Raw genomic sequence first — 17,255 nt, forward strand, 5'->3', positions numbered from 1 at the left:
AAATGGATGGAAAGATAGTCTACTTTCATTACGTGATTTATTAGATAATCGAAAACAGAAAATCTGGAGAACTATTCGAAACTCAGAAGAATTACAGGAAAACGCCATTGAACAGCTCGAAAAAGCCCAGGCCCGCTTAAGGAAAGTTGAAACAGAAGCAGATCTGTTTCGGGTGAATGGCTATTCTGAGATCAAACGAGAAAAATTGAATTTAATTAATTCAATTTATACGACTTTGGAACAATTAGAAAATTACAAAAACGAAGCTATTGATTTTGAACAACAAAGAGTTATTAATCAAGTTCGACAGCGGGTTTTACAACAAGCCTTACAGGGAGCTTTAGGAACTCTAAATAGTTGCTCGAACAACGAGTTACATTTACATACTGTTAGTGCTAATATTGGCATGTTTGGGATGATGAAATAAAAAAACAACTGATTAGGCTTTCTATTATAAAATAGAGTATAGGCATCATTTTTTTCTTATAAAAAATAAATTTAAGATATTTTCATGGTAACCATTCGTGCAGATGAAATTAGTAAAATTATCCGTGAACGCATTGAGCAATATAATACAGAAGTAAAAATTGTAAATACTAGTATCGTACTTCAAGTAGGCGATGGTATTGCTCGTATTTATGGTCTTGATGAAGTAATGGCGGGTGAATTGGTGGAATTTGAAGAAGGTACTATAGGCATTGCTTTGAATTTGGAATCAAAAAATGTTGGTGTTGTATTAATGGGTGATGGTTTGCTGATACAAGAGGGAAGTTCAGTAAAAGCAACAGGAAGAATTGCTCAGATACCTGTAAGTGAAGCTTATTTGAGTCGTGTTATAAATGCCCTGGCTAAACCAATTGACGGTCGAGGAGAAATTTCAGCTTCGGAATCTCGATTAATAGAATCTCCCGCTCCCGGTATTATTTCAAGACGTTCGGTATATGAGCCTCTCCAAACAGGACTTATTGCTATTGATTCGATGATCCCCATAGGACGGGGCCAGCGAGAATTAATTATTAGAGATAGACAAACAGGTAAAACAGCAGTAGCCACAGATACAATTCTCAATCAACAGGGACAAAATGTAATATGTGTTTATGTAGCTGTTGGTCAAAAAGCATCTTCTGTGGCTCAAGTGGTGACTACCTTACAAGAAAGAGGAGCAATGGAATACACTATTGTAGTAGCTGAAACAGCGGATTCTCCAGCTACATTACAATACCTCGCGCCTTATACAGGAGCAGCTCTGGCTGAATATTTTATGTACCGTGAACGTCACACTTTAATCATTTATGACGATCTCTCCAAACAAGCACAGGCTTATCGGCAAATGTCTCTTCTATTACGAAGACCACCAGGTCGCGAAGCTTATCCAGGGGATGTTTTTTATTTACATTCGCGTCTTTTGGAAAGAGCCGCTAAATTAAGTTCTCAGTTAGGCGAAGGAAGTATGACTGCTTTACCAATAGTTGAAACTCAATCGGGAGATGTTTCAGCTTATATTCCTACGAATGTAATTTCCATTACAGATGGCCAAATATTCTTATCGGTCGATCTATTCAATGCTGGAATAAGACCCGCTATTAATGTTGGTATTTCAGTTTCCAGAGTTGGATCGGCGGCTCAAATCAAAGCCATGAAACAAGTAGCTGGTAAATTAAAATTGGAATTAGCACAATTCGTAGAATTAGAAGCTTTTGCACAATTCGCTTCTGATCTAGATAAAGCTACTCAAAATCAATTAGCAAGAGGTCAACGATTGCGCGAGTTGCTTAAACAATCCCAATCAACTCCTCTTACTGTGGAAGAACAGATAGTAACTATTTATACCGGAACGAATGGTTATCTTGATTCATTAGAAATTGGACAGGTAAGGAAATTTCTTGTTGAGTTACGTGCTTACTTAAAGACCAATAAACCTCAATTCAAAGAAATCATATCTTCTACCAAGACATTCACTGGGGAAGCAGAAGCCCTTTTAAAGGACGCTATTAAAGAACAGATGGAACTCTTTTTATTCCAGGAACAAGTAGAAAAAAATTGATGAATCATTAAATAATTTTGTAATTCAATTTTCCAATTTTTATAATTAGTATCTTTTAATATGTTTTTATTTCATTTGAATATTATATATAATGAATTCGAATCAAAATGTAATAAATCAAAAAAAATAGAAGGACAAGGTTGAAATTAGATATGCAAACAACTTGCGTCCAATAGGATTTGAACCTATACCTAAGGTTTAGAAGACCTTTGTCCTATCCATTAGACAATGGACGCTTCTATTTTATATTTGATTCTTTAACCTTTTTAACTAAACCTTATTAAAAAGATTAAAGAATCAAACAAATATAAAGAATTCTAGAAATTATAAAAATAAAATAAATAAAATATTTAGAATAAAAGAAAAAAAAATAAAAAAGAAAAATCAATTGAATATAATTGAATATATATAACTAAAACTAAATTAAGAAATGAAAATGAAGAATTGACAAATTCTTTAAGAATTCTAGATTCATTCTCGAAGAAAAAAGATAGATTTAAATAGAATAAAATAGAAGCGGGTAGCGGGAATTGAACCCGCATCGTTAGCTTGGAAGGCTAAGGGTTATAGTCGACGTTGATTCATCATTTTGATTTAACGTCTCTAATTCAAAACTGAACGTGAAACTTTTGTTTCATTCGACTCCTTTACGGAATGAAGAGATGGACAATAAAAAAAATTGACCCATAACATCTATGTCAGCCTTTTTGTATGAATAGGTTTCAAATATCTTGCTTTTTAGATGATCCCTCTAGAAGAGCAATATTCTAACAATCTATGTTTTTTTTCTAGTTACTTCGTTCTCTATTTCTATTTCAGAAAATCTTTAGGAAAAGAAGAAAAGTTCCGTCGAGCTAAAAAAATGTCGATGTCTCTAGTAAACTAAAAGAATCGTTTAATAGCTATTTTGCTTCAATTTTTACTATGCAAAAAAATGGAAGATTTAGTTACGATTAGAAAGAAACTTTGTATATTTCTCTCCATAGATCCTTTAGTAATACTCAAAAAATTTGGATTATAGATCCAATTCCAAAAACTTATGTTTCATAATTTTAAAACTCAATTTGTCAAATTCGATTTGATTCTTCTTGTATACAAATTACAATACTGTATATTATATCGCAAATAATTCATCGAGGGGTATAAAGGAGTCCCTTTAAGTAAAAAATAAAGTTTTTGATCGGCATATGAATCAAATGGGGGATCCCTTAACTTTTGGGGGGTCCTTGAAACGAATCGCACTTTTACCACTAAACTATACCCGCTACAATATCATTATTGTATCTTTTGTTGAACAAAGCAATCAGACAAAATAAAGAAATGGGGGGCATAATATTCTAATAAGTCGAGTATTGACAAGTTTCATTAGAGAATCTTCTAATGAAATTTGAAAAACGGGATAATTTTCATTTTTTTATTTTGCTGAAGGTTATATATATACAATTTACGTTACCAGAAAAAAAAAGAAAGGGAGTAAGAAAAGAGAACATTTTTATATTATCTTATTTTGGTTTTATCTCATAGGAATCTATCTGTATCTCTTATTTTTTTTTAATTACAAATATTTTTTTTTTCGAATAAAATATATTCAAATAAAGAATTTTTCTTCAATATTCATGGGAATAAAAGAAAAAGAGCCCGACTAGGTACTAGCCGGGCTCATTGGCTGTATAAAAAGAAAAAAAGAAAACTAAAATATATAGAATAATAAAAAAAAGATAGATAAGATAAAAAAGAATAAAAAAAAAGCAAGTCTCTTTTTTTTTTAAGCTCCCTTTTTGTTCTTCTTGTTTATGTGATATAACATAAACAAAGTAATTCTTTTTTTTTTCAATTGGGGAGAGATGGCTGAGTGGACTATAGCGTCGGATTGCTAATCCGTTGTACAAATTCTTGTACCGAGGGTTCGAATCCCTCTCTTTCCGTTGATAATTTGGTATTTTTTTTTGAACTTGTTTTTTTTTATTTACTAGTTAAAGATGTTAAAATAGAGAAAATCCTAAAAATATTTCAAAATTCCGCACAAGCAAGAAAATACAGAATCCACTTTTTTCTTATTCTATTCTTCACGTATATATATATATATATATATATATATATATATATATATATATATATATATAACTCATATATATATATATATATAATATATTTGAATAAAATTAATTAAATACTATCTTAATATTAGCATCATGACCACTCACTTTAAAATCTGAGTTTACAAAATTAATTTTAATTTTTTCACAATTGAAATATACAAACGTTCATTTTTACCTAAATTTAATTCAGTCAATTAAGAATAATGAAATAAATTATTATGTATCATGCTAATACAAATTTCATATATTCTACTTTAAATATATTTGATAAATTAAACTTCAATAAATAGTAAGACAAATATTTAATGTGTATACATAAGTATGCATTAAATTTGTTGTAATTATTTTAATTTAAAAATAATAATAATAATGATATTTTACTTTAAATTAAAAACATATATTTAATACACATCCATTATCATTACATTTAAATTTAATAAATATATCATATTTAGTAATAAATAATATTATATAAGAAAAATTTTATACCAATATTCAATAAATACAATTTATTAAAATGATATTTTAATATTTGTGTTGTCACAGAAGACGTTAAAGCTAAAAGTCAATTTATAAGGATAGTTTTGTCCTTTAATCTTTTATATAACAATCCTAACATAAAAATTATAATATTTTGAATTGTCAAATAAAAATAAATTATTATTATTATTATTATTATTATTATATAACAAAGAGTGATAAAATCTCTGACAATAATTTTAAGAATTATTTTTACTTTTTTATATTTTGAATTAAATTTAATTCAGTCAAATAAAAACATAATAATAATAATAATAATTTATAATAATATATAAAGAAGATTATCTGTCCACATTTCATAATATTAATTATGTCTTTTACAGTATAATTATTTATTATTTTTTTTAAAATTAAAGGTTATTTTTACCTATTTTATATAAAACTGTTTTTTTTTATTCATCAACAATTGATTTCTCTATTTATTTCATTTTATTTTTAATAAATATAAACTTATTTTATATATTAACTTAATAACATTATACTATTATCACCTATTAACATACTATCATTTATATTTAAAAATGCGTATATACATTACTTTTATGTGTACACTAGTGATAATAATAATAATAATAGTATATGATGGTTATATAATAATTATAATAATAATAATAATAATAATAATAATAATAATAATAATAATAATAGTAGTAGTAATAGTAATAGTGTATAATGGTTATATAATTAAGAGGGAAAAAGTGTAAGCAACTCCTTTCATAAATAAAAAAGAAAAGAAAAGAAAATTTAAGTTAAATGTTTAAAATGTTTTAAAGTTGTATATAATATTAAATTATTTTATTTTTGTACTTTAAAAAAAAATATTTCTATAAAGTATAAAAAATATGACTTTTTATATTATTTCTTATTTTTCTTTTCTATTAAAACATACAATAATTTTTTTAAACCTTTTTATATTACAATATAACATCTTACTTATCGTCCTCACGCGTTTTTTATTTAATGTTATAAACAATAATTTAAATAATTCAACCATTCATATATCTCATGAACGTCTACATATGTAAGGAAATTATTAACAAATTAATATAATCAACATTTTAATTAAATTTGAATTCTAAAAAACATATAAACAAATTTGAATCAGAAAATAAATACAAAGCTTCGACGATAATAAGTGCATGAAAGTTTCACGTGAGAGACATCTAAATTTGATTTTAATAAATATGAAATCATCAAAATCATAAATCATATTCATAAGTTGTTTGACTGATTTTCAAAGATAGTAGATAAATAAAAATCACTTAGTAACTCTTCTATTTGATTAATTCACGTTCAATTTTTCAAACACATGTCCAAACATGTCTTAATTTGAATTTCGGACACACCGTTAATGTTTTCATTTTTAACATAAATTAAACCAATACAATGTAAATTTCGTTTATATATCTTAAAAAATGACATTTGATAATGAGTTTCGAAATAGATAAACATCATTCTAAATTTCCAAATGTTTATATTATAAATATAGATGTTAATGCTGATGAGGACGTTACTGTTTTTATCTCTAACATACAAATAAGATGTAAAATTTGTTTTATATATTAATAAAACATAATTTGATAATGAGTTACAGATGAACATCATTCAAAATGTTTAGATTATAAATATAGATAATAAATAGTAGGGAAGAAGATGGACAGTCTACTCTTTCATAATTTGAGTTTTTCAAGATTTATAAAAGGATAAAATAAATTAAAATAAACATTTAAGAAAAATAAAATTAAATATGTTTTTTATTTTTATTTTTAATATAAGATTACAAATTATTTTTTATGTTAAATTCTGATACAGTTTGATATTCAAATTTTAGAAATTAACAGGTATAATTTTTTTAACTTAATTCGTTTTAATTTATAAAAATTGTATATGTGAGATAATTTTGTGTGGTTTGAACGGTTTACTTTATTCTGTAAGGAAAAAATTCTTTAATATTAATTTAACCATCTTTATAAAGATGAAATAGTTTTAACCAAAATTAGTTTGACAATCTTTATAAAAAAAAATTTTTAACAAAAATTAATTTTTATATTTTAAGAAAAGATAAAAGTAATTAATAAGGAAGAATAATATCAAATAGGACCAAAATATATATTATGTAAGTAGAGACTATTTTTATAAAAAAACAATTAGTATTAAATTCACCTTCTAATATAATATTAAATTCTATCCAAATTAAGATGTACCGTGTTATGTTGCTGGTTATCAAACTATTTAAACATATCTGAACTTTATGTAATATTTAATCATGAGATGAGTGTGTTCAAAATCAACTATAATGCAGTGTTTAATCATGCATACACTATGTCTATATGAGGCAGTTAGATTGAAGATCTTACTTCAAGTGCTAATTTATATTACATAAATGAAACATTATGAAAATTTTATAAATTTGACAGTGTTATCAGAAAATACATATATTTATTTATTTGTTTTTGTTCACATTTTAAAAAATAAAGAAGAGAAAAACTGAATTCTAAATTAGAAGTGCGGTAGAGCGCAGGAAGGAGCGCACAATGACCGTTATAAGAGATAGGGAAGAGAGAAACGCAGCAAAGAAAATGCCAAATTCAACACCCAATCATTGGTTTCACATTCATAGTTTTTTTTGTCTTCTTATCACCTAAGTTAAATTGAAAAAGATTAAATACTATCATTTTATATTTTAATAATTAAAATAATATTTAGTATCAGATAAATAAATAATCTTATAAGATTTCAACACAACATTACTATTCCAAATATATCAATTATTTCTCACGACTTACCTTCTTCCATTCTTGTCGGAATATTAAGAAAAGAGAAAGATAAATTTTATTGAAAAATCATAGTAATAAACTATAACTTATCTCTTACTAAATTTCCAAAGTTAAAATAAATTGCAAGCAAACACTAACAAAAAAATCCACAAGATTAAACACTCTATATATATATAAATAAAAACGTCACAATTATTATTTAGTATGAAAATATATGCATATGAAATATACATATACGACTAAAATTTGGAAATGTACTATAACTTTTAATAAATTGTCTCCTATAAATTTTAAATTCTTGTTCATTCACCGTCATTAAAAATATTTCGTACCTTATCATCCGTATTCCAACTCAACCAAATATGAGAGTCATAATTTTTGAAATGTATAAACTAAATCTAATTTCAACTAAATCTCGAAAGATTTAGAATAATTTTTATTCAAACGTTTAATATATTAAACTATAAAAATATCATATTTTCAAGCTAATTAAAATATTTACTAAAATACCTAAAATGTAATTTTGTTTTCTAACACAGCTATAATCTTCGTATGGAAGTTCTTTAATGTTATCTTAAATTGGAAACAATTAGATAAAGAAAAACTGTTAATCAGCCATAATTATTATGCAATGAAAAACATAAACATGTACAAAATTAATCATCTATGCTAATCATAATTATTACATTTTTAATATAAATAAAATTGTTTACCTTAGAGTAAAAGACCAAAAAAAGGTAGAATAGTAAAGTGTAATGGTAACTGTGGTTTAAAAAAAAAAAAAAAAAAGAGATGGAGGGTTGGCTACGGCTACACGCTTCTCCACATGGGAGGCATTTTATTACCGTTATTAGAATTTAGGACAGAGAGACAACTTAGAAAAAATAGAAAAAAAAAATAAAGTAATGGTGGTGCCAGCCCAAGGATCCAACGGTCATTAGTGACTAGCCGTTGAGTTTTGAAAAGTGTTCTCACCAGACAAATACCCCATGGTTTCAGTCATTCAGTGTGGTGCTTGTAGTGTCACTGTTAATTAGTGTAGAAGAGTACCTACCCACTTCCATTTCCTCCTCCATTACATGCCCTTCTCCCTCTGATCGTAGTCTAGTGGTGGTTCTTTGTTTCTGTGTGTTCATCCACAATGGTTATATCAGATGAGAACAGATCTAAACCAGTGAACCCCACTAGTTTTCAAGGTATTAAGTGAAGGTTTCGGTTTCAATGTTGAGGAAAGATTCAAGATTTAATGATAAAAACAACATGGGTATTGAGGGATTTTTGTTTATTAATTTTTTTTTGGATGTTGTGATAGGAGGGATGAATCATGGGGGAAACAGAAAGGTGGGGCAGAACAGAAGGGCGTTGAGCGTGATCAATCAGGATCTGGTGGCGGAAGGAAGACCTTACCCTTGTGTTGTTAACAAGAGAACATTGGCAGAGTAATTTTTTTTTATTTCATCTTTTTCGATTGATTCATGCTGTTCTTTTTTGTTTGTCTTGTGATTTTTTCAGTTTTTTTTTTTTTTGGGTCTGTGATGTTGATGGTGTGGTTTTCACTTTCAGAAAACAAGATATGTGTGAGAAGAAGCAGGCGGATCCGGGGCATCGACCCATCACAAGGTTAGAGAATACAATAAAACCCTTTAGTGTGATCTGGAGTTTTATTTGGGCGGATGAAAAAAGTGAAAACAAGTGTTTGAATTTTGAAATTGAACTGCGTTTCAATGAGTGTTAGTATATATAAGCCTCTTTCTGTTTCTCACTAGAGGGAAGAAAGAAAAGAAATCGATTAATGAGACTTTTATTTATGATCTTTAATTTTAGACACAAGTTTCAATGTAACGGATTGTTGATGTTGGTTTGCTTTTAGGAGGTTTGCTGCACAGATTGCTAGCACACAGCAAAATCGTGTTGAGGTACTTTTATGGTGAAATTTTGATGCTTTGCACAAATGCACATAAATTTGAAAGTTGAAACTGAGTGGTGGGGTCAATTTGAATGAATGAACAGGTAACCAAGAAGTCAAACTTGGGAAATTCAAATTCAAATGGATTTGGAGAGGTTATATTTGTTGATGATGAACTCAAGCCAACGGATGACCAACCAGTGCCAATGTCTTTAGAACAGACAGAGCCGGTGCATAATGAAGTAGATCAGATGGAGGAAGTTGAGATGGAGGATATAATTGATGAGACAGTTTTGGACATTGATATATGTGACGCAAATAATCCCCTTGCAGTGGTGGATTATATTGAAGATCTTTACACCTACTACAGAAAAATGGAGGTAAATTGGGAATTGAATAGTTTGAATTCAGTGCACTTTTCTGACTCTTTCAAAACATTTTAACTTTAACTGGGGATACTGTCTGGATTCTGATTTGTCAATTGAACTTTTTTTAGTACTGCATTCAAAAGTTGCATTTTCTATTGAATTTTGATAACTAAACAACATTGCTACAATGCAGGGTTCTAGTTGTGTCTCACCCAATTACATGACACAGCAATTTGACATTAATGAAAGGATGAGGGCTATACTCATTGACTGGCTTATTGAGGTAAACGATCTGTGCTGCAATAATAATCCTTATGGATTTTGTTTTGTTTTCTGTCAATTTTGAATTCCCTGACATGTTTGTTTTGATCTTTCAGGTGCACGACAAATTTGACCTCATGCACGAGACATTGTTTCTAACTGTTAATCTTATAGACAGATTTCTGGCAAAGCAGACAGTGGTAAGAAAGAAACTTCAGTTGGTTGGACTAGTTGCAATGCTTCTGGCATGCAAGTATGAAGAAGTTTCAGTTCCTGTGCTGGGGGATCTAATTCTCATATCAGACAAAGCATACACAAGAAAGGAAGTTCTGGATATGGTAGATTTTTTTGCCTCATTGACACATTGCAGATAAACTGTTTGATAGAATTGTGTAGCTGAACTAATTGAGTTTGTTCATTGTAAACTATGCAGGAGAAGTTGATGGTCAACACATTGCAGTTTAACATGTCTGTGCCAACAGCATATGTTTTTATGAAAAGATTCCTAAAGGCTGCTCAAGCAGACAGAAAGGTGAGAAGTAGTAAGAACTTCATCATGTAGTTCTGCTGCCAAAGATTATCTGAGTTTGGAATCATGCACTAATTTTTTTTCACTCTATTATTATTCCTCAACAGCTTGAGCTACTTGCTTTCTTCCTGGTAGAGCTATCTCTAGTGGAATATGAGATGCTGAAGTTCCCTCCATCATTGTTAGCAGCAGCTGCTGTTTACACAGCACAATGCTCCATTTATGGCTTCAAACAATGGAGTAAAACATGTGAATGGCACTCCAATTACTCAGAAGATCAGCTATTGTAAGTGGTGTATAATTTTATGTTCCTATTACCCAATATGGTGTTGTGTTGATTATACTAATGTGTGATTAATTGTGACTCACAGAGAGTGCTCTACATCAATGGTTGATTTTCATCAGAAGGCTGGGAATGGGAAACTTACTGGGGTACATAGAAAGTACTGTTCATCTAAATTTAACTACACTGCAAAATGTGAACCCGCACGTTTTCTTGTGGAGAACTCGTTGTAGCAGGCCATGTATAGCCACTAACAAAACACCATCATCATGATATGATACACTTGACTATGATAATTGGGGGGCCATTTGGTTGATGCATGCATGCACATGAATGTGAGCAACTTAGGTTGCACTTATTATATGTTGTGTCTCAAGTGTCGGGTTTGTCTTAAGTATTTTGTTGTTCTATCTAAACTACTCATGTTATTTTTACTTTCTGTTATGTTCTAAATGAACAGAACATACTTGAGTCGTGTATTTCTCTTGTTCCCATTGAACAAAATAATGAAAACCATGACATACAAACAACTTCATTCATTCAACAAGTATTTGGTGACTTGTTTTTATTTACTTTTGCTGAGTGATTATTATATCTGTGAATTGGATATTTATAACAACAGCTGAATAGATTTTGATATGTGTTGTTGTTTGACTCAAAAAAACAAGAAGTAGTTATTGTATGTGTTGTTTTTTAACTCAAAAACAAATAACTAAGTGGTTCATAGTAATTTTTGTACATAAATATTTTATGATATAGAACCATGTTGTGTTGTGAGTCTGAGTAGATATAAAACATATTGACATAAATATTTTATGATATTGACATTTCTAAAACATATTATATAGGTAAAACTTCAAATTACTATTCAATAATATAACAATAGTTACGGATATTAGAACAAAAAATAAAAATAAACAAATGAAAATAAACTTTAGAAGTATATATTGTAATATTGTTTGACTATAAATAAATAGGTGAAAGAAGATCTAGGATAACAGAGTAAAATATACAATAATAACTTTACAAAAATTGTAATATTATTAGACTCTAAATAAATAGGTTAAAGAATGTAGGATAGGAGAGTAAAAAAGTTTCAGCAAATCATTATACAAAATTTGTAATGTAATACTTTAATTATAATTTTAGTGTGTTAATACAATGCCTAATAGAAGATATTTATAGTTTTTATAGTTTTGTGTGTTAATACTTTAATTAAAATTTTTGTTTTATAACTATAATTAATTGGTAGGATTTCTCTAATTTGATATTGTTTGATTATTTTATGTTATTTATAACTATAATAGTGAGATGTCTCTAATTTAATTTTGTTCGGTTATATTATGTTATTTATGATTATAATTATTTGGTGGAATGTCTTTAACATCAGTTTATTTAATAATTTTATGTTAATTGTAACTATAACTGTATAGTTACTTGTCCATAATCTTATTTTATCCAATTATATTATGTTATTTATGATTATTTAATAATTTTTGCGTGTTTTTGTGTGAGGTATCTTATTTATGTTTATTTAATAATTTTTGTGCGTTTTTACCTTATTTTATGTAGTTTATAATTGTTTAATGATAGTATGTTATTGAATTAATAATAATATAACATTTGATTTTTTTTATTATACATATTTTAAATTTAATTTAAAATATAATATTTTTGTTGGTAAAATAAATATAAACTACGTGCATAATATACTTATAAATGTAATAAACATTATTAAGAATGTTGTAATCATAATTAATCTCTTATGATGGTGACACTCTGAAGAAAAAATAATAAATAAGAACTGAATGAATAAAATAAAGATCTAAACTTTTTTTTTATAATTTAAGTAGGTAAATTCAAGTTAGATAAGATGATTTTGTATATTTTTATTTATAATAAAACTTATTTATATTACTAGAAGTTAATTTTTTACTATATATGCTGCAACTTTCATCACCTTGGTTTGTGCAAACTGACCCTGAAATAAATGTTTTCTTTAATGTTTCGTTGACCCCTGTGCTCTTCACAAGGCTACATTCTTCGACCAATCCTTTCTTAAAACAATTTTTAAATTTAGAGTACCAAGATAAACCAAAAAGGATAGTATTATATTTTAATATTTATTGTGTGTATATTATTCACGTTAAAATTTACGTAAATAATATTTTTATTTATATAACTGGGTGGCAAAATGGATTTAGTTCGTGGATTGTAGTAGTTTGTGGATTTGTGGTTTGTTTTAGTTTGGTTTGTTTAACACATCAAATTGATAGGTTAAAATTAATTTGTTTCGATCCGTTGATTATTTTTTAATTAAAATTTAAAATAAAAATAATTTTAAAAGTTAAATTTTTTATATTACATTTTATAAGAACCTAAATATATAATATTTTTTAATTTGAACATTAGTATTTATAAATTATATTTTAATTAGTAATTATAACATATAAATGAAATAATTATTTTAATTTATTTAATTAAAATATTAATTAATCAATAGAAAAACTTGAAAAATATTTGTATATTAAATAAGTTTTTAATATTTATTTATAATATATATATATATAAACAAATTTTAAAAATAAAATTTTCATTTACATGATAATTATTTAATTTTAAAAAAATAAAAATGGTATAGGTTGAAGTAATTTTATTTAATTAAATTTTTTATAAAGTTTATAGATTTGATCTGACCAGGAAAGATCAGGAAAGTAAAACGTAAATAAATAATCATTTTTAAAATAACATTATGTCTTCAAATAACATTTTTAACTACTACAATTATGATATCAGTATGATTTGATACAATTATTTTTATTAATCACGAGCCCAGATTTTAATATTTGTTAAGTAAAATCAAATTTAGATGTTCCTTTACAAATCTAACATATGAGAGAGAAAGTGAAAACTGACACATTTTGTCTAAAAATAATTATTATTCATTTAAGTTTTTTCTCAAATAATAACTTCATTCAAGTATATTTGAAATATTAAACTTTCATTATTTTATCTTTAAATTAATATTTTTAAGTTCAAATATGTTTTTTATTTTTTTTTCGTAAAAATTTAAATTAATTTTTTGAAATCTTAATCTAATTTAATCCTTTTTACTCTAGAAATACAATATATAGATTTAATTATTTTAATCAAATTTTGTTAAAATTATTTTTCGTTTTAAATGTTTTATCATAAGATTTGAGTTATTTGACATATTTTCACTTAAATGTTAATTGAACACACGTTTTAAACATTAAATAAATTTAAACAAAATTTTGGTTAAAAAAACTAAATTTGTACAATTATAAAAATGTTGGACAAAATGATTTAAAATTTTGAAAATTGACTAATCTTAATTTTTATTTAAAGTTAAACACTAAAAACATAATTAATCCACATTTTTATTAGAACTTATAAATTAATTTAGACATTTTTTATTTTCTTTTAATTGTTTTATCATTATTTATTATCTATCAATGGGCATAAAATATGTATTTGATTGGATAAAGGATTTGAGAAAGAGTGACCAAAATTGTGGTGATGTTTGTTTCGAGAGATAGATAAAAATATTTTAATAAAAAATTGATCAAATTTTGTAAATGATAAATGATTTGAAGAGTGTGATAAAATAAAATTAAAATATAAGATTAAAATATAAGATTACTTATTTGTCTTTATAATTAAAATGAATAAAAAACAAAAATGTATTTAGTTAAATTAATTTAAAATTAATAAAAATATAATTTTAAAAAAATACCGATTAAAAAATTTGTAAAATTGTTCTGCTTTTTTCTAGTCACCTTTAATAACCTTTAAAACTACTTTTCCCTCTTTATTTTATACTGTCAACATACCTTTATTATAAACATCAAAAGAAATACCAAAAACCAAAATAATCATTAACCTAATACCTATCATAAATTACACCACTTTCATAGTCAATTTTAAATAACTCTTTTTGAGAATAAGTTAGAAAAAAAAATGTTATTTGATAGCTTTAATTTAAAAATAAGAACGTGACAAATCAATAAAAACTTAAGAGAAGAAACAGTTCTGTGTGAAAGAGATGTGTGTACGAAGTCGTCTTTGCTTCTAAATCTGTAAATTATAAATACAATATTTTCTTATTAATACCAAATGTTTTATCAATTTTATTATTTAGTTTTTTAAAATTACTTTTTTTTAATAAAGGTAGTTATTAATCAAGTTTTTTTGTAGTCTGTAGTTTGAGCGACATACTAATCATACAAATTAATTTATTTCTCACTTGATCTAACACAAGTTTTCATTTTACTTGTAAATAATTATTTTTCTATACAAATCAAAATATCATTATCTCTATTAAATTTCCTTCAAACAATCAATTATTCAACAACAAAATATACATTATTATATAATAACCATAACTTTAAATTCAAGCAGTTATACAAACCTTATAACCCACATATACAATTCTATCTCGCACTTAATTCCCAGTTTTAAAATTTCAACTTTCACAATTTAACAATAATAAAAAAATAAAATTAAAGTTTTATAGATACATGCATATTCATCAAAATTCAAAATCCTAAAGAAAGTATTTGCTATCACAATAAACCACTGAAATGCCTAACCGAAGGTTTTCAAATTTTCATTCCAATATTAGTTTGGTTAACCGTATTTAACTTACCTTAATATTTTAATATTTTAGAGATTTACGTTGAATAAAACTAAATTGTAATATAAATTATACAAATCTTATTTTCCAAGCTAATTTCATAAAATTTAATTAAATTTGAAGTTTTTTTTTAATAATATTAAAATTATCAAATTTGTCTTATCATTTAATTGTTGAACCTATTTTGATGTAAATTACTGAAAGATAAAAAGGTGTTTGAAAAGTTGTAGCTTAATTTTGTAAAAGTTTACTAAAAAATAACTGCATTATTATGAAACCTCAAATTATCATATATTTTTTTTTTCATTATATTACTCGCAGAAGAGCAAACCTCGACCTATACACAAAAACAACAAATATTTGAGATCCAGCAAAAAAAAAAAAAGACTCACTTAATAGAAAGTACGTTCACGTAATCTTAACTTAAAAATTGATTATCTTATACATAGATAAGTCACATCTAGAAAAAAAAAATAGTAGTTTTCTTAGAATTTAAGATAGAAGTCAAAGATAACGAGTTTCAAATATTTTTAAGAAATAATATAAATAATTAGTTAACTAATATATACTACAAGAAAAATTATTAATTATTAATAACTAAAATAGTTAAAAAATATATTATTGATCTCTAAATTGATAATTATAATAGTTTATTTTATGAATTTGTTTCTACAAATTGGTCATTAACTATCAAAGTTTTAGTCACTAAATAAATTGATCTCTAAACTTATTTTTAATTAGAAAATAAATCTTTAAATTAGTCTTTAAATATTGATTATTATTTAAAAAAATTTATATAGGGATTCTCATTCTTCAAATTTTTTAAATCTTTCTTTCTAAAAGTTTAAAATTTGTTCCTCACTTAAAAGTATTTAATATAATTAATTTAACATTTAACAGTTTAAATAATAAATTTTTCTGAGTCGTTATTACATAAAACATTTTATTTTACATTTATTTTTAACAATATGATCAAACCATTGTTGTAACTATTGGATAGAGAATAATAAAGACCAAACTTCTTATATTTGGAAAGGCCAGAAAATCGAAAGTATGAAAATATATTATTATTAAATACAGTGATAATTTTTCATGATTCCTAACGTAGTTTCTAACAATATATTTCTTATTTATTAATTTTTTAACTAACTGTATTTTGATGGAAAACAACGACACAACAACTAAAAATATTAAAATATGTTATGAAATAATTATCTTCAAACTCGTAATTAAAATATTAATCACAAATTGACGATCTCATCAATTAGAATGAAGAATCATATATTCCTAAACCTACTAATAACATATCAACTTAAACAAATGATAAATAAAATAAAAATAACAATTTTATACCAACAAATTTTTTCTTTCAAAAATTGAAAAAAATAACCTTTTCTTGTGAGGAAGAAAATTCCTCTCCACTTAATTTCAAATAAGACAAAGTAATTTCAACTTAATTTGACTTTTTAAAGACATACTTAAAAATCCAACCTAACATATTTAATGATAAAATGTTATATTTAAAACTATTTTTCTTGTGACTAAAACAATGCTTTGAGTGAGATGTTTGGGTAGTGACCCGTGAACCAATCATCTTGCATATGCACACGCCTACTGAAGAATACAAATTTGAATTGAATTGCAAAAAGTCAACAAAAAGTAGAAAAATTAAGTTATGAACTGAAAATAAAATATCTAGGAGAGTTAATTGGATGGATTAGTACAAAATTTTGATTACATCAATTTAACTAAGCTTAATCTAAAAAGATGCAAAGATAAGATTTATTTATT

The 17,255-nt window shown here is 25.6% G+C and overlaps 1 protein-coding gene across 1 annotated transcript; it reads left to right on the forward strand.

Moving 5' to 3' along the window:
- Window positions 1-8,435: 8,435 nt before the first annotated feature.
- LOC114171554 (G2/mitotic-specific cyclin-1-like) lies at window positions 8,436-11,354 on the forward strand. The gene is made up of 10 exons (XM_028056505.2): window positions 8,436-8,656; window positions 8,773-8,899; window positions 9,024-9,080; window positions 9,331-9,376; window positions 9,471-9,746; window positions 9,928-10,017; window positions 10,112-10,333; window positions 10,429-10,527; window positions 10,632-10,810; window positions 10,896-11,354. Exons 1-10 carry the CDS (start codon window positions 8,602-8,604, stop codon window positions 11,038-11,040), a joined length of 1,296 nt encoding a protein of 431 aa, XP_027912306.2. The 5' UTR covers window positions 8,436-8,601; the 3' UTR covers window positions 11,041-11,354.
- Window positions 11,355-17,255: the final 5,901 nt, after the last annotated feature.

This window comes from Vigna unguiculata, chromosome 2, assembly GCF_037176805.1.
Source record: "Vigna unguiculata cultivar grain cowpea cultivar isolate G323 ecotype 2 chromosome 2, ASM3717680v1, whole genome shotgun sequence".
Lineage (NCBI taxonomy): Eukaryota > Viridiplantae > Streptophyta > Magnoliopsida > Fabales > Fabaceae > Vigna > Vigna unguiculata.